We start from the raw sequence: 19968 nt of genomic DNA on the forward strand, positions 1-19968 counted from the left end.
AAATTTACCTATTTTATTGTCTTTTATATTAAAACTCGTTCTAAATTTATAAAATACCCATTTTACCCTTTTATTAAAAGCATATAAAGCCCATCAAATTCAAATTTGAATCTAAACAGTTTTTCTACCGTCCAAACTGCTTTTAAATATGTGTGCGCAAGATCAGCAAGAATCTTGATGCGAACACGCACGTATATTGATGTGATGTGCACCAATCAATATTGCTTTAAGATCCGTGCATGCTAGATCAACACGAAATTGAAGCACTATGCACAGATCTTAATGCGATGCACACGAATCAAACGGTAGAGGAACTCTTTAGATTTAAATTTGAGTTTGATGGGCTTTATATGCTTTTAATAAAAGGTAAAATGACTATTTTAAGATTTTAGAATGAGTTTTAATATAAAATACAATAAAATGGGTAAATTTGTGAGTTTTTGAAGTGTAGAGGGAGAAATACGTAATTTCAAACTTTAGAGGGGGTAATACGTAATTTTGAAGTTTTTGAGGGGTATATACGTGAAATCCCCCCTAGAGGGATTATGGGACTCTGCATAATATAGAATGGGAAGTGCTATACTGAGAGCAACATTTGAAATTTTGAGAACTGAGATAAACTTTTTCTTACCGATTTTATCCTCATATTCTTTTTCTCTTATCTGTCATCATTAATTATCTCACAGTCAATAAAGAAAAATATTAACAAAGAAATATATTGTAATTTTGGTAATTACTCATCATCTCTCTCTATATACGGAGAAAAATATATTGTAATTTTGGTAACTGTTCGCTTACAAAGGTATGCTACAAAGTCTCAGGTACAACAAGTTGTACCAGTTTAAACCTTGAATCTACTCTCGTCTAAGGTTGCAAGTGCACAACCCTATCCGTATAGCATAATAAGGTATCGATCCTCAGGGACGGTTTAATTCGATTCTAAATTTCTACAAATCCGAGTTAAGTACTAGAAGTGTGAAAGGTTTGGTTTGAATTCGTTTTAATTTCTCAATTCAATAACAAAAGATTGCAAAAGAAAGTAAATGTTTGTTTCAGTCAAGTTTAAAATGACGTTTCCAGGGTTTCAGATTTCATCCTCAGCTTTGCCTCTCTGGACCTTCACTCGACTCGCATCATCTCTGATGCGACCCTAGTGATGCGACCCGCATGGTCTCCCATGCGACTCGCATGGCCATCGAGTGAATGCAGCATTTCACCTGTTTCTGAGTTATTCGATTGTGCAAGGTTCTACTGACCCTACCCACGATTCCTGAGCTTCAACTCTCGTTTATTAGCACCAGTAACCTAGTAGGGAATTGCAATTTCACCTTCTTAGATCTACAACTTTCAACTCTCGTTTATTTGTATTCAATCTAAGTCAATTGATCGGTTTGCTAAAGGTATCCACTATCTCTCAATAAATGGAAATCTCACCTTTCGGTTCAATTGATCTATTTTTTCAGATTTCTAATCTACCTCAAGTGCTTGATTAAATTGCAAGAAAGATCTAGATCAAGATATTAGAAGAGATGAAAGATTCATTCAACAATAGTCAACAAAATGCAATCACACAATCTCAATCAAGCTTTAAAAGAAAGATACACAATCAATTGATCACAAGAACAACTCAAATTCAAGTGAAATATACACAATCAAAGCTTTAGACTACATCAACCCTAGAGACAAAGAAGGATCTACTCAAACAACATCATAAAAGAAGAGAGAAGAGATAGGATCATGATAGAACCAATTGAAGCAATCTTGCAAGGATCTTCCCTCCTTTCTCTCTTTCTTGATCAACACTCCAATTCTTGAGGCTTTGAATCTTCAAATTTCGGAACTCCCTCTCTGGTGACCGAGGCGGGCTATTTATAGACTTTTCAAAACATTTGCTTCAATTCTGGGCCTTTGCTGTCTGCTCTGGAAGCTCGCGATGCGACCCGCATCACCACTGAAGCGACCCGCATCAGAGTGTGATGAATGCGCCTCGCATGCAGTGGTGCTGCGACCTGCTGGTGCGGCTCTGAGTGGTTGATGCGCCTCGCGTCAAGCCTGATGAGGGTCGCATCAAGGTCTCTTAACTTCAGTAATTTGCTTGATTTCACCAATTTTCCTACAAGATAAGAATGAAAGCACAGCAGTACCAATTCTACGCATAATCATTATAATAGATGTTATTTAATGGCTCAAGATTCATGTTTTGGTACCGAAATTGGTCAAAACAATAGGTCGGATATAGCAATATCAGTAACAACTCAATATCTCTCTCTCTCCCGATTATAATGAGTACGACAAAATCCAATTATTACCCTATAAAATGAGCAACAAGGAAGAAAATCATACAAGGCAGCTCTTTCGTTATCATTGATCAATTTATTCTTACAAAAATATATCTTTTTAATTTAGTTGGGACTTTACATAAACAAAAAAAAATTGCTAATATGCCACATTGCAGTCCTTCCAAAATTCTTGGTACTCATCATGGAATTTGCACAAATCATTTTGATACTTGAAACCGTGATGAGCAAATTAATATATAATGCTAAACCCATCCCAGATGCCCTAATTACGACATATAGCTTATTTTCTAACCTTCTGTTCGAGAATTCATGGGTAACAGTAGAGCTCGTTTTTAGTCAGTCTCTCTCACTTGAAGTATAAACTTTTTAATCTTGCTTGTGTTGAGAAATTCAGCATATATGAGAATTACATAATTTGATTTCTTTACTAAGTTCCCCTTTAATTGATATGGTGTGATTCATTTTCAATTTTAGGTACAAGTTGAACAACAACTCCAAATTAAAAAAAAAATGAAGGAGAAAGAGAACCATGGAGAGAATGATTCTTGAGGATTTAGAATCAAGGAGGGAAGGATTTTTGGGGTTTGATTTTTCTTACAGTAGGAAAGATCTATTGGTGTTATTTTTCTCATGGAAGGAACATTTCTTTCCTTTTATTAGTTCTTTTATTAATTAGGGTCAAGATCGGTATTTGAAATGAAAAATTTCTCTCAGCTCTTAAAATCTCAAATGATGCCCCTCAGTATAGCACTCCCCTATAGAATAGTCTGTATTATGGATTGATTATTTTTGTTTTTTAAAATACAAATAGTATTTATAAATTATTCAACATGATTTTCATATAAAAATGTACTTGAATATTAAATTTTGTATTTTTTTAGAATTTCTTACTATGTTTTTATATATGTAAAAATCAATACTTTTGTATGATTTAGAATTTTTGGATCAAGTGATGTTCTACTTATCTGAAATGTAGAAATAAAAAATTGTAAAATTGATTGACATGTATAATTTCATGCGAATCATATATGTTAAATGGTTTATACTGATTGTTTGGACTTTAAAATAGAGCTATTGTAAAGATTTCAACTTAATAGTTCTTTTGCTCTTAAAGTGAATTAGCAATTCAAGAAAACCTAGGGTTTTAAATAGCCGCTCCTCCCACTCACTACCCAACTCTATTATTTTCACTTATTGTAGTCCTCATTCCGACGCAACACTCCCCCTTCTCTTGGTTCTATCTTCTCGAGTGGAGAGGAGAGAAATCAGAGCTGAGAGTGTGGTATCGTCGGAGTTCGGAGCGTAGAATTCTCATCTCGATTGGAGCATAGCGATGAGTAGATCCAATCATCATTAGAGCGTGGCGACGGTCGAAAGAGCGAATCCAATCGTAAAGCGAGATGGCAATTAAAATACTAGAGTGATCAACATCTCAATTCTACATAAATGATTAAAATTTTGTCAAATATTCGAGAGAATATTACTTGAGAGAACATAGAAATTTAAGGCTTGAGTAATCTCATTGCTGTTTTTTTATTCACCCTATAATAAACGATTCAATGGCAGAGGGAAGAAAATAGAATGGGGTCAAATTGACCCTCATTTTTTTTTAGATTTTTTGTATTTACGTATGATTTTCTATATAATTTTCAGTAAAATGACTTAGTATTATCAAATTGATCCTCATTTTTTGTAGAATTTTTTTTGTTTGACTTCTATAGTTCGAAAGTCTAACTCTGCCTTTGAGACAGTTCAATCAATGACAACTAATTCCGAAATTGAAGATAATGCACGTAAAGAGAGCGAGGATTTTTTTTTAAGATATGTATCAAAAGAAAGCTAATTTGAAATTTTGAAAAAAGTAATATTTTTTAGAAAAAGAAATAGATTTTGTTTTGAAAAAAATGACGTCATTTTCACTATTTCACGTAAGAAAAAACAAGCGCCATTGAGAATCAAATCTAAAATGAGTCTCTATCCATTAATTTGAGGTCCTTTATGGAATATATATTCTTCCGGTATAAATTTGAAATAGTGTTCTTTTAAATTGATCCATGAATATTAAAAATAAAGTAATATTTTATTGGACTTGAATTATAATCTCGATAATATTTAAAATTGACAACCAATTTAAATCAACTAATTTTTTTTTTGTTTATGTATGCACGTAGTTAATATATTAAAACAAAAAATAAGATATGAATTACATCCAAATCCGTTAAAAAACTGTTATTTAATCAAATTTGGATTCGACCTTTTTTTTTGAATGCGGTGATTTTGACTTGTAAATATATTCAAAATTCGGAACAAGGAATAAGCGGCTCTTGCTGTATCAATATATATATTTGGATCAGATTAAGGGTTTTAAAATATATAGTTTATGCCTATTGTTGACATCTATTTCTTTGCCGAGTCAGCAAATCCAAATTTGTAATACGTGGAGACTGTAACGAAATCGTCCAATTCTATTTGTAAAAAAAAATAAAAATAGTAATAATAATAATTTTTCTGGTGGCAAATGTTGAGAAGTTCAATTTTTGATCTGCAAACAGCCTTTACTATTATGCTCATAAGCGCCATGTTTTGTACAAGTCGGTTAATGAAACCAATTTTACTGGGTGGGAGTTTTGAGTTTTGGACAAAGTCAGATCTGTATCAAAATTCGTACAAATATTTAGATTTAAGGAACTATTTAAATTTATTAAGTTTTAAATATATTTGTACAAATCTCAATACAAATTAAACGTTTAAGCTTGATTTTGAATCAAGCTTTGTCCAAAGCTCTTTGAAAAGTCAAAAGCAACTGACAAATAATCAGTGGGCAAGTACATAAAATATTCATGGCTAAAATTTGTTGAGGAAAAACAAGGTAACGGCAAGGATTGCCCACAGAACTGTAAAAAAAAAGAAGAAGATAAAAACAATTGTATGTTGTCCATAATAGAAGGATAATCCAAAATTCCAATTATTTTTTGCAAAATATAAACAGAGTTAACCGTGGTTAAAGTCTGAAATTCCAAAAGCTCCACCAATTAATTAATTATTTCTGTGTCGATAAAAGCTGTGGGCTGTGGTTGAACTGACTAATTAGATAAGGTATCTTTATTTATAGGGGGAATTTCATGTATATTTCTCAAAAGTTTTAATATTACGTATTTATTCCTCTAAAATCTATAATTACATATTTATCTTTAAAAATTATAGAAACTCACATATTTGTCCAATCCATTATATTTAACATTAATTTTCTATTATTCCCATTTTACCCTTCTTTTATTTTCCCTTCTAAGACCAGTGTACTAGAAAACAGTATTAAATTGTACCAGTACCAATCCATAGCCGTACTGTACCAGTACCGGCACTAGCACTAGCACTGAACTGTATTGTACCAGTACCATGAATTTTTTGCTGTATTAAACACCTTGATTGCATAAAGAAAAAATAACAGTATATTTCAAAAACAGCGAAATTCACAATAGATCAAAGGTCCATGAATTTTTTATCTCCAATTATCTTCTAGATAACCATTGGTTCCTCAGCTCAGTTAGTGAAATAATAACAAAACGTCAATGCACTTTTATTATAGTAATAAAGCTTGCTTAACATTTTGCAGCATACATAATTAGACCCTTAAACAAGTCAAGTTCCAACCATAACAGTGACAACATGGCCAGTAAAGCGGGCTCTCTTATATTTTTCATCCAATTCTATGTGCAATACATTTCATCAAATTGAGCATGGCGGGTGATATATAGTCTAGAGGTAAGAGGCGGGAGGTTTTGGCACTGCCAACACTCAACAGATTAATTAATATTGTAAAATAAATTTTAATGTTTAAAAAATATTATTTAATTATATTTGGAGATATTTGATATATAATAGAGTTAGATTGGATAAATATGTGAGTTTTTATAATTTTTAAGAATAAATATGTAATTATAGATTTTAGAGAAATAAATACGTAATATTGAAATTTTTGAGGGATATACATGAAATTCCCCCTTATTCAGGGGATATTTTCTTAGCAAAAATCTCACAAAACAGAGAGGCGTGTCCGATGTAGCTTCCGTCTCGTTTGCTGAAGGAAATAGAGAGGAGAAATGGTGAAGGATAGCATGAGCGAAGAGAGCAGGGAGCGAGAGAGAAAGGAAGTACGCATGTCTCATGGGGAAATTATTGACGTGTAAATAATAATTAAGGAAAAAATTGGGGTCCAGTTAGGGGTGTCAACAGGTACGGTAAGGGTCGGGTAGAAACATTTTCATACCCATACCCGTTACAAATTATTCTTATTCGTACTCTAACATTACCCGTTACAAATTGTCTTATCCATACCCTACTCTTACCCGTTGTAGTTATCGGATAACAAAACGGTAGCGGATAAATAACAGTTAATACTTGTATAATAATTATTTTTATTATTTATTAAATAAAACACTGAGACACATTTATTTGTCACATATATAATCACATTACTAATATGAAAATTAATTCCAACTAAATTATTTTTTTTATCAAAACACAAATTCAAAAACACAAATATCTCTGTTCTTCAATTAAAAAAAATCAGGCATGCAAATAAAAGTAAGATAATCAATTGTTGAAATGCTTTAATGGTGAATTATGTTTAACACAGTTACATAAATGGTCAAGTTAGAAAATTTAATAAATTTTGTTTTCCAAGATTAAGAGTAGTTGTTTAAAATATTAGAGATAGATAATAATTCAATGCTCATTAAAATATATAACATATATAATTTTTTTTATATAATTACTCGATCGAATAACGGGTACGAAATAAACTTTATCTGTTTTGATAACGGAAAAAAAAAATTTACAAATTTTTTTTGTTTTACTCATACTCATTTTATCAAATATGGTACGGATCGGGTAAACGGATAAAAGGGTGCCATTGACACCCCTAGGTCCAGTGAAGAAAATAGACAGTCAACAGGAGGAGGTTATAAAAATGAGGCAGGTGCACTTATACCAGCAGTGCTCACAGATCTGGTCGTTGCGACGCACCTCTGCATTGTCAAACTCATCCTTCTCTCCCTTCTCTTCTCCCCCTTGGCTGAACATCAAGTACACCAAGAGCTTTCTCTCTCAGAAAAACAAAATATCAGGTGGTGGTGCCATGGGGACGACCGAGTTGGGACCGAGCGATCTCCGCCACGTTGAGTCGATGTCGCACACCCCTTCGGGTGCTGGGAAGATAAACAAGCTCAACGCCGTTATTCTTGGAGATTCGCTTGCCTCTGAAGAGGATGATCTCATCCTTCCCAGCGCAAAGTTCTCTCAGAGCGCTCTCATTTCTTCACAACAACAGGTCTGAGTTCTTCTCCTTCTCCCTCTCCCTCTGCCCTGGTTCAATTTGATTTGATTATTTATGTCTTCAGAATTTTTATTTTAATCTGAAACTCTGTTTTATTTTGTGGGAATGTATCAGTATGAAAAGATGTACAAGAAGTCGGTTGAGGATCCAGCTGGTTTCTGGGCAGAGATTGCTTCTGAATTTTACTGGAAGGAGAAATGGAACCCAAATGAGGTTTGTAAGGAGAACCTTGATGTCACCAAGGGTCAAGTTAGCATAGAGGTCAGTATTCAATTTCCTCCTTTTCTTATATTACAATTTTTGAGGACATAGTTGCCTGCCCCCTTTTGACTATAACAAAGTACATATTGAGGTATTCTGAGTTTTAAATATTTTGTTTTTGTACATGTCTGATATATTCTGGACAGTGGTTCAAAGGAGCATCAACAAATATATGCTACAATGCTGTCGATCTGCATGTATCAGCAGGGAATGGAGATAAGGTTGCTATCTATTGGGAGGGAAATGAACCCGATCAAGATGGACAGCTCACCTATTCCCAGCTCTTGGACAGCGTTTGCCAGGTCTGTGCACACAATATCAGATTAATTTATCTTTAATTTTTTTTTTATAACTGCTTATCCAAATTTTGGTTTTTTATTGGGTTGTGGTTGAATTTTGGTTGCAGCTGGCCAATTACTTGAAGGAAGTTGGTGTGAGAAAGGGTGATGCAGTGATCATATATTTGCCCATGTTGATGGAACTACCTATTGCCATGTTAGCTTGCGCCCGTATAGGAGCTGTCCACTCAGTATGCACATCCCTTAATTTTTGAACTCAATTTGGTTCTAAGTACTATTAATATTTAAATAAGAGTTGGTGTTAATGGAGTGCACTTTTCCAGGTTGTGTTTGCTGGTTTTTCTGCTGAATCTCTTGCACAAAGGATAATTGATTGTAAGCCAAAGATTGTGATCACATGCAATGCAGTCAGGAGGGGTCCCAAGGTTATTTTTCTTAAAGATATAGTCGATACTGCTCTAACCGAGAGTGCTAAGAACAATGTCTCTGTAGGTGAGTTTTAAGAACCTATATAAAGCATTACAAATAGAAGCCTTTTATTAATAATCTAGTTCCCGTGGAAATGCAGGTAATGTAATTATGTAATTTTGGTGTGAACAGATATCTGTTTGACATATGAGAATACAACGGCAATGAAAAGGGAAGAAACAAAGTGGCAGGACGGAAGAGATGTTTGGTGGCAGGATGTTGTGCCTAACTTCCCTACCAAATGTGATGTGGAATGGGTTGATGCTGAAGATCCTCTATTTCTTTTATACACCAGTGGCAGTACTGGAAAGCCAAAGGTGCTTTTTCTCTTTGTTAACTTTTATTTTTTTTCTTTAATTCTATCCCAACTATAGTGTTTTATTTAAGTGAAACTGGCAAACAGGGTGTGTTACACACAACTGGGGGTTATATGGTGTACACTGCCACTACATTCAAGTATGCTTTTGACTACAAGCCATCCGACATATACTGGTATAAATAATACTTATTCCTTTCTGATAGCATATTTTTGTAAACTTTTCCTCTTTCATTGGTAATGCAAATGTATATCTCACTTGTTTTATTACCAGGTGTACTGCTGACTGTGGCTGGATAACAGGGCACAGTTATGTCACTTACGGGCCTCTTGTAAATGGAGCATCTGTGTTGGTTTTCGAAGGGGTAACCATCTATAAGCTGTCTAAGTTTCATTTATTTTCTTATAGAATTATCGGTAGACAAGAAATAACAATGGGGCACCTCTGTGATTCACTTGTAGGCTCCAAACTATCCAGATGCGGGTAGGTGCTGGGACATAGTGGATAAGTACAAGGTGACAATTTTCTACACAGCACCAACACTGGTTCGTTCCCTCATGCGTGAAGGTGATGAAGTGCGTGTTCTCTCCCTTATGTTCTTCCCATTTGGTTATTGATGTTTATCTGAGGTGCAATCCAGTACGCTATCATTATTCATCACTGATAAATAAATTAAATTGGCTGGTATTTGACTTTTTATGCAGTTCGTCAAGCGCTACTCTCGCAAATCACTCCGTGTTTTAGGAAGTGTTGGAGAGCCCATCAACCCAACTGCTTGGAGGTTCATTATGTTTTTCTGATTCTCATTTATTTTCTAGTCTTTTTTTTTTTGCTTCCTATTTCTTTTTTCCTTTTTGCATGAAATTTAGAAACTTGCCTCATACTTTACTAACATTACAGGTGGTTCTTTAATGTTGTTGGTGACTCGCGGTGTCCCATTTCAGACACATGGTGGCAAACGGAAACTGGTGGTTTCATGGTTAGTACCAACCATTTTCATACTGGATTGTGACACCTTACTAGTCATAAATTAATTTTTGTGCATATTTTTCCCTCTTTTGTTGGCTTGTTTTGTCAGCAATTTATTTCTAACTAACAGAAAATAAATAGAAATGATGTTGTAGGTTTGTTTGGTCACCTTACTAGTCAATAATTTATTTGGGCCCCAAAGCTACACGTCAAAAAGTTACTCTTATAAGTTGTTTGCCAAATTAATACAAAATGATGTTACAATCGTTCTGTAAATACAGATCTTGCCAATACCCGGTGCCTGGCCACAGAAACCCGGCTCTGCAACATTTCCCTTCTTTGGTGTTCAGGTAGTTTTACACTGCAGTTAATTTTGAAAACTTTGAGGTTTTTGATATTTTCACTGTTTTTTCTCTTTGAAAACCATTTTCAATGTTCAATAATAAGAAAAAGGAGACATGTATACTCTCATGCAGCCAGCTATTGTGGATGAGAAAGGAAAGGAGATAGAAGGAGAGTGCAGTGGATACCTTTGCATTAAGAGGTCCTGGCCTGGTGCATTTAGGACTCTTTTTGGAGATCATGAGAGATATGAGACCACTTATTTCAAGCCTTTCGCCGGTTATTATTTCACTGGTGATGGCTGTAGCAGGTAGGTATACAACCACTTGCTTCAGTGGATTTATTATCCCACATTCTTGTGTTTTCTTTTGTACTACTGTATCAAACTTAGGGGTTATTGGTTGGGGCTGCCTGGCAATTCTTATTGTACTTTGAAGCAAGATGGGTTGGCTCTTTGAGTTGTCATTACCCAATTGTCTTTTTTTCGAAATCCTGGCAGAGGCTGACCAAGAGAGTCATTACCCAATTGTCAAACAAAAAAAAGGGCTCTTTGATAAACACTAGAAATTTCTTTAGTATAGTTCTAATATGTTAATTTTGAAGTTCTTTTTTTTTATTTTAACAAAAGAAATAGAAACTTTGGTGAATTGCCATCCCTAGTTATGTCCAAGTTTAATTAAAGCTGATTGAAATAGATTATAATTGATATTGTTGCTATGTCAGGGACAAGGATGGGTACTATTGGCTTACTGGTAGAGTTGATGATGTTATCAATGTCAGGTAATTTGAATTTTTTTTTTCTATAATCATTCCTTCTATCAAGGATTACCATACTAGTCAGTTTGTCTGGTACCTGATCTTAAAGGGGTGGTCCTTGGACTGCTTTGTTTGTTTTTGAAATGCTTTATATATTTATATTCTTATATTTTATTATTTGGACAATGCAGCGGGCATCGTATAGGGACAGCTGAGGTAGAGTCAGCGCTTGTTTCACACCCACAATGTGCTGAGGCTGCCGTGGTTGGGGTTGAGCATGAGGTTCTATATTTTTTCTTTCTTTCATTTTTCTATTTCAGAGGGCTCACAACAACTCGTTATCCCTCAAATTTATACTGTCTTAATATTTTGTTTATTGGAAAACTTGATTGTACTGCATGATTTAGGTGAAAGGCCAAGGGATATATGCTTTTGTGACATTGAAGGAAGGAGTTCCTTACAGTGAAGAACTTCGCAAAAGCCTAATTTTAACTGTTCGTAACCAGGTACTTCAATTTTTCAGCTTTTTTTGAGCATTTCTCAGAAGTTGCTTAATAACTTCTCAATAGTTAAGTCTGTAGCTGCTAAAATTAATTTGACTCAGAAGACCTGATCAACTCACTCAAACTTGGACCTGAACAAACCCGAGAATTGTGATAAGACCTGAACCATACATGCCACGAGGATTAGCGAACATCAAATTTCAAGTAACCCATAAATGATCAGTGAGGTGATAGTTTGTGAAATGTACCCTACCCACCCTAGAATTTCTAGATGTAAAATTGTGAACCTGGAAAGAACTTTGAACTGAAATTTTGAATCCGAAACAACCTGAACCTGAACCTGAAGTGACCTTAACTAACCAGATTCGACCCAATCCTACCGAAACCTGTCAACCACTTCTATTAAATTGCTCATATAAATTGTGACGTTGGTAGATTGGTGCATTTGCGGCTCCGGACAAGATACACTGGGCACCAGGGCTTCCAAAAACAAGAAGTGGGAAAATTATGAGGAGGATCCTGCGCAAAATTGCATCCAGACAGCTTAACGAATTGGGGGATACCAGTACCCTTGCTGATCCCGGTGTTGTGGATCAACTCATTGCACTTGCTGATTGTTAACGCCATCCCATGATTCCCATCCAATACATGATCAGATGCATACCTGCTTTCTCTCTGTCAAATACGGGCCCGTTCATTGGTCAGAATCCATTTGTTGTGCTTTATAGAACTAGCTTGATATATCTGTTCATAGCTGCATTTTAAAAATGATTGTTGTGCGGAACTTTTGATGATGAGCAAGTTTGTACACGAGGAACTAGCTTTGTATTCCGAACATGATAATTTATTATTCAAGTTAAATAAAATTATGTTTCGTATGATCATCTTAAATACCGGATGCCGGATGCTACTTTGTAACAACTCAATTTTTATCCGATCAAAATAATTTTGAAATTAAATCTTTAGGAATTTCTTGAAGAATTTTGAGGAATAGAAAGGCCTAACATTGGCAAGTTGATATCTGGTTATAGGGATAGATAATATCGGGTATGTATTTGAAAATTAAATATTTATATCTAATATTTGAATATTCATGCAGATACGGATACAATATGATTTTAAATTTTAATTATATGTATTCAAATTAAAAATAGTTTATGTTTTCACTATTATAATTAGATAATATTGTGATTTTTGATATTTTTTAATAAGTATTCGATCATATCCATATTCATATTTAATAATAAATAAAACCAGATATGATATAGTTTTGAATAATTATATGAAACCCTTCACTCCCATCTCCCCATTTTTTCCGCACTCTCTCTCTCTTCCTTAACTGTCATATATCCCCCCACTAATTTTGTTAAAAGTTTCCTTTTATCTCCGCATTAAATTAGACTGTCATTTAATACCAATTCCCGCATTAATTATGCATTCCTCTAATAACAATTCCCGCATTAATTATTCCTTTAAAAATAATCTCCGCATTAATTATACTGTTATCTAATAACAATTCATGTTAATAAATGTTTATCTGTTAATTGATGTTCAAAAAAATATTTATCATTATTTCTGAGAAGTATTTACCCTTGTAACATAGAGTATTTATCCATGTAACATATGTTAGTTTGTAATAATCTAGAAATCAATGATACGATAAATTATCATAAAGCTTTGTTTATGAATTGAATGTTTATATTATTTTGTTGCCTTGAGTATTATTGCATTTATGGATCATTTCGAGTTCATGACTGAAATTGTGAAACTCCATAATATAGATGATATATACTCTTAAAAGGTCACTGACCAAGGTAATTAGCAGGAACACTAATTACCGCTGTAAGGTTAGTATGTGGATTAAAAGATGGTTAAGTTTTACAAACCACTTGACACGAGATGTCATTTTAATCACATAGATACATGTTCTAGGAACATGGTATTTGACAGACCCCGAATGAAACATTAAATAGAATTGTGTTCGTGTCATTTATGTTTTCATTCAGTGACTGGTTCTAAAGTATGAGGTATTTATCGTTCCCACTGAGAAATATGTATGTGTGATTGTTATCTAACGTTGTCCGTAAAAAGCAGTCATAACGATAGCTTTTCCATATGTATAACTTAGCTGAGGAAGTGATAGTTTACCAAGAATACTATTTGTCCCTCGTATCTCTATACGAGCTATAGCATCACTGGGCCCCTTGGTAGAGTTAGATTATCTGCATGCGGTATAATTACAAGAGTAATTATATTTGATAATCTGCTCAAGATCAAGAAAAGATTCAGTTAGCAAGGATGACACACATCTACCTTGAAACTGATCTGATAGCTATGAGACAGAAGAACTGACACAAGTAAATTGTTTACTGGATCGTGATATTGTACAGTACAGCATCATCTGTGTAATTGGATGGTCATGATGTATTCTGCCAGATGCCGCTCATGATTATAGAAGTTAAAACAGTTTTAATTCTATTTACTAACATAACACAGATCCTATTGGGTCACACATATAGGAGTTAATCGGAGAATCTTATTGTGATTGATTATAAATTGGTAATGATCAATAGTAAGATGGTTATAATTAATTATACGTGATATAATTAAATTATAAATGTCATATAAAAATGACAAGCAGAAACAACGGTTAATTTATAAACGTACACGTTACGTTGTATAAAAGTTACCGAAACAACAACCGCAAGAAATATAATTGTTCAGAATAATTATATGGATATTGATTTCGGCCAATGGCATTTTTGTCTTTTCACATGTCATCCTTATCCGCATGACACGTCATCATCCTTATCCAGATGACACGTCATCATGACATGTCATCATCCTTATCCACCCGAGGGTATTTCGGTCTTTTGGCAACCGACCCTAAACCCTATAAATAGGGGTGGAGGGGTAGAGAGAAAAACTACTAATTCACTCGTATCATTTCGTGTCGAAACAAATCGATATTTTCTCTCTTTTTCGGTTTCTCTCCCAAATAGTGTTTCGGTTGAGAAAAGAAAGTTATACGTAGTTGACGTATAATCTTGCGGGTTGTTGTGAAGTATATTTACGGGATCGATGAATAGTGTTTTCCTGAATTTCGCGGTATGTCAGTTTTGCTTATTTGTGAAACTAAGTAACCGAAAATTCATGTTTACGGGTTTTCGTCTTTTTCTCTGTGAATAGTGTTTTTTGCAGAATTCCGCAGTTTATAGTATTTCTGGCAAAAGAAATAAACCGCTCTCTGGTTAGTCCTGGTGGATAACCTATAGAGGCACCATACGTTTGGTGCTCCGAGGAGAATCATTCCCGTGATGTAGCTCTTATCGCTCGGTCTGCATTCCAACTGTGATTTAGAAACAAGGTATAAATTGTTATATTAATCTATTTAATTGGTAAATAGATTAAAGCTTTAGAAAATCAATTATGGAATAGATCTGTAAATAGGATTAAACGGATCTTCTTGATTCATTTAATCCGTAGCTTAAGTTAGATGTAAAAATTTTTGTTTTACTCTTTCCGCAGCTTAAGCAAATCAATGGGTTTGAACCGTCAAAACCCAACAACATAGAGTATTTATCATTATGTCTGAGAGTATTTATCATTGATGTTTTACTGAAAGTTGCAAGTATGCCTGAGAAGTATTTATCCATGTAACATAAAGTATTTATCCATATAATGTAAAGTATTTACTTATGTAACATAAAGTATTTATCATTATGTCTCAGAGTATTTATCATTGGGTGAGGGGATTGTTTATTTAATGGTCTCCAGTTGTGCGGGGACGATTCAAAAAAAAAAAAAAAAAATTTCTGCAGAGACAATTAATGGATTGATTTATTCTTTCATAAATAGAGATCATTGCATATGGTTTAATACCTAACAAATTCAAGTTAAATACTTTGATGCTTCAAGTTAAATACCCGCAGTTTTTTAAACTCTCATTAATGATTGAGTGATCCCCCCATGTTTAATGGTCCCCAGTTGTGCGGGGACGATTCAAAAAAAAAGAAAGTTTGTGCGGGGACAATTAATGGATTGTTGCAAAAAGTAACTTCGTCCCGATTAATCTGACCACGGGAGATTTAACTAATGCAAGAACAATTTTTGGTTTTACACAGTCGGACTTCCCTATCCTCTACTTGGGAATGCCAATGACAATCAAGTCGCCTAATCGGTCGGCTTTCTTGCCGTTGATTGAGAAAATTGAGAGAAGGATGCAAGGATGGAAAGGAAAAATGATTTCACGCGGGGGGAGACTCCAGCTAGTTAAATCTGTACTCTCATCCATTCCCATTTATTTCATGACCTGCTTTCTATTACCCAAGTGGGTGTTGAAGCGAATTGACCACATCAGACGATCATTCCTTTGGGGTAGGGATGGAAACAACAAAAGAAGTATCTCATTAATAAATTGGGAATCTGTGTGCTTGCCGTACCAATGGGGTGGTATGGAGGTTCAAAACTTGGAGCTCCAAAATGTTTCCCTGCTACTAAGATGGTGGTGGAGGCCATATGTATCACCAACCAGTCTGTGGACCACGGTCTGTCTCAAAATTAGACTAATTGGTAATAATATAGAGGGACCCAGGATTTGGATGATAGGCGGGTCCTTTTTTTGGACGAAATTGAGAACTCTGATACCAATGTTTCAGTTTTGTACCAGTTGGAATATTGGTGATGGTGAACGAATTTCGTACTGGTTTGATGTTTGGAATGAAAGTCCTATGGTAAACACGCTACAGCAGGGAGAAAGGCCGAGACACTCAAAAATTTCCTTGAGGGATGCATATCCAATTCGGTTCTCCCTACACACAGAAGAGGTAATTTTTACTGACATTGAATTCACGCAGGACACGGATCGGATGCTTTGGAATTGGACAGCTTCTCAGAGCTATTTAGCGGCATCGACATACCGCACGATAGTGGGGGGAAGAAGAATTGCTTTAATTGGAAGGACAGTATGGAAGCTTCCAATACCACCCAAGGTTAGGGTATTCGCGTACCTGCTGCTCAACGAAAGAATTTTGACTCAAGATATGATGCAGAGAAGAAATATGGGAGTAGATGGAGGCTGTTGCATGTGTCGGAACAGTGCCACTGAATCCGCATTACACCTGCTGTTCCTTTGTGATGCGGCTACTGAAGTTTGGGACGAAATTTCTATCAAGCTAGGGTACACACTAATGGGGTCAGGGCATACGGTGGAAGATGTTTGGATTAGCTCAATTGAAGGGCTGCGCATATCAAATGCTTCTAGTGTGAATGAGGGAGGGGCTATATTCATGTGTGTCTGCTGGAACATTTGGAAGAGACGAAATGACAGAATTTTCTCTAGGAGGTCTATCACATCTAGAATGTTAGTTGATAGGATTCTGGTGGAAGGAAAGCTGTGGTTGAAATACTGTAACACTGGTACTAGAAGGGCAATGGGCACAAATCTACTGCCGGAACCAGACTGATGTAAATCATAATTAGATAGGGGTAGTTTTGCATAAACTAAAATGTATGTTGTATTTTGGGTCGATGGGTACCTCCTGTTGATTTCTGATGTAATGTCTTAGGCAAAACTCTTTACATATATGCTATATCGCAACTACTGCTGATATTTCAAAAAAAAAAAAAAAAATTAATGGATTGATTTTTTCTTTTATAAATAGAGATCATTGCATAGGGTTTAATACCTGACAAATTCAAGGTAAATATTTTGATGTTTCAAGTTAAATATCCGCAGTTTTTTAAACGCTTATTAATGATTGAGCAGTCCCCCCATATTTTTTTTTGGCAATATCTGCGGAGATAAATGCGGAGTGGAGGCTGCGGGGATTGTTATCAGCGTCCTATAGTTTTACCACTGTCCGATCCGTTTTCACCCCTATCTGGATTGGTGCGGAACTCACCATCTGATCAATTTAAATGGTAGTTAAATTGCAATTAAAGGTAGTAAAATATTTCCATTTTGTCAAAGCATTTTCCAACGTGCAACGTGTTATTTAAAATCTCCATTTACCCCCAAAAAATGGAGGTCGCCATTACCTTCTCAAGTCCTTTATTTTGTACAAACAGATGGAAGCAATTATTTTCATAAAAAATGCAAACTAAAAAACAACATAGTTTAATATTAAATAAATAACAATTTTAGTTTTGTGAATTAATAATTTTTCTATATAATATTAATTTTTTCTTCTATTATGGATAAATTTAATTATTAATACTAATAATTACAGATTGTGAAATAAATTATTGTTCCTATTAGTAATTAGTAATTATTACCATTAATAATTACAAAAAAGAGCATTTAAATTAGGCACAATAGTTTGTACGAAATAGAACAATTGAGAAGGTAATGGATGCCTCTATTTTAAGGGTAATGGGGATTTTAAATAACATGATGCAGGTTTGGATTTACAAAAAATGGAAAGCATTTATTACTTCATTAAATGAGAATTAAATTACCGTTTGAAGAAGTTTCGCACCCATTTTCTTTGGCATGAGAAAGAAAAGGAAAGGTATTCGTCTGGATCCGGACTTGGCAACTAATTTAAAGTTTTCGCGGAGCAGTGCAACTAAATAACTATGCTTATGAAAAAGAGAGATATAGTAGCTGCAGTACATTTTTGAATTAGGTATCAATCAATCGGTATCGACAAAAGTTTTCAGAAAAATTACATCTGTGATGAAAAGGAAAAGGAATCAAGGAAATTATCTTGACCAGTTGATTAATATGAATTTCTGAAGTTGTAGTAAGGTCATTTTGTCAATTAAATTTAATTAATATTTAAGTTAGATTAATTGGGATTAAATAATTTATGGGTGATATGTAAATTTGACGTCTGAATGGAAAAATATTTAAAATAAGTATACACTCAATTTTCTTTTCTTTTACGCCTGAATATTCCTTTCAAGATTCCAAATTCTATGCTAAATAATTGGGTAAAGATATTTACAGAGTTAGTTTGACTTCATACAACGCACCAGTTGTATACTTTTTCATTTTGGTTATATTATTTGTGCTTTCTATGAAGTCAAATTGCTCTGTCAATATATTTACCCTAATGACTGGATTGACAAGCTTTCAACAATTAAGAGAGAGGAACATATAGAGGCACTGAAGTAGCACTGTTAGAAGCAAATTATTAATTTCCAATACTTACAAATTCTTATTTTTTCTAACATAGTTACTTTGTTAATTATACCTAAATCCACAGCAGGCAAGTTACATTCGGGTAAATATTTTAACAGATCAGTTTTAGCTTCATGCAGCACATGGACTATAGAATCAAAACAGCTCTGTGTATGGTTTGTGCGCTGCATGAAGTTAAAACTGCTCTGTTAAAATATTTACCCTTACATTCTGCCAAGTCTTGATTCACTGGAGCTTCTTCATTCTGGTTTTTAAAACACTGCACCAGAAATTAAAACCTAGGTCCATACATTTAAAAAAAATGTGAGGTTGTTAAAAAATATCAATCTTTAAGTCGTTGATTTTTATTTCGTTTTTTTTATTGTAAGTTTTTTATATTTGATAAAAAAAAATATTGTTGATTTAGTTTTGGATCTCTTAACCATAAAAAAAATTGAAAAAATAAATTTAATGTAAATACATGACTTGTGAATTGTGATGTAAATTAAAATCAACTGTATAAATTGTTATTACAATAAATATAAGAATTTCTAGGTTATGTTTAGTGAGCCCTATTGACGAGTTAAAATATCATATTGGTTCTATCTTCAATTTACATTCTACAAATAAAATAAACCTGAATCTGTTTCCTTCCCATCTCAAAAGTAAAAACCCTTTCCTGCACCACATTCTTTGAAATTGTAAGTGTTTTATTTTTATAGATCTTGTTGACATAAATTTTATTTTTCACATCTATTTGAAAAACTTAATAGTCAATTAATATTTCAATCTATTATGATTCTCTGAAGTCTGAACCAATCATTGAATTAGTTTTGTTGAACTAGTTCTTTATAGATTTTTTTTTTTAAAGTAGGCCTACTCTTCTATCTACCAATCAAATATGCAAACTAATTCAATAGAAGGGCATAGTTTCATTATTTTAAAACAAGGTTCTAAATAACTAGTTATAGTTATGCAATAGTTGAGTTATAGTTTTTTCGAACCTCAAAAGTTATAATATTATTAACTATTTTTTTATAATAATTTTAAATAACTAGTTATAGTTGTGCTATAACTTTTTTTCGGATATCAAAAACTATAACATTATCAACCATTTTTTTTTATTATAATACTAAATAGCTAGTTATGATTGCCTTTTAAGGACTTTACAAACTATAGCGATAATTGCTGTTTAGAACATTGCTTTTAAAGTCAATCTATTCCAAACAAAATCAAGCGTAATCAAACACATAGTAGAAGCTTCGCTTCTCCCCCCGAATACCCCACTGGTC

At 34.0% G+C, this 19968-nt stretch overlaps 1 protein-coding gene across 1 annotated transcript; it reads left to right on the forward strand.

Moving 5' to 3' along the window:
• The first annotated feature begins 6312 nt into the window (after window positions 1-6312).
• ACS (acetyl-CoA synthetase) lies at window positions 6313-12429 on the forward strand. The gene is made up of 18 exons (XM_078298751.1): window positions 6313-6511; window positions 7226-7629; window positions 7750-7896; window positions 8043-8198; window positions 8303-8425; window positions 8519-8687; window positions 8796-8980; window positions 9067-9155; window positions 9254-9344; window positions 9442-9555; window positions 9685-9761; window positions 9881-9959; window positions 10231-10299; window positions 10426-10601; window positions 11015-11071; window positions 11239-11329; window positions 11455-11553; window positions 11986-12429. The coding sequence occupies exons 2-18, from the start codon at window positions 7270-7272 to the stop codon at window positions 12169-12171; spliced, it is 2268 nt and encodes a 755-aa protein (XP_078154877.1). The 5' UTR covers window positions 6313-6511; window positions 7226-7269; the 3' UTR covers window positions 12172-12429.
• Window positions 12430-19968: the final 7539 nt, after the last annotated feature.

This window comes from Carex rostrata, chromosome 3 (assembly GCF_964058835.1).
Source record: "Carex rostrata chromosome 3, lpCarRost1.2, whole genome shotgun sequence".
Classification (NCBI taxonomy): domain Eukaryota; kingdom Viridiplantae; phylum Streptophyta; class Magnoliopsida; order Poales; family Cyperaceae; genus Carex; species Carex rostrata.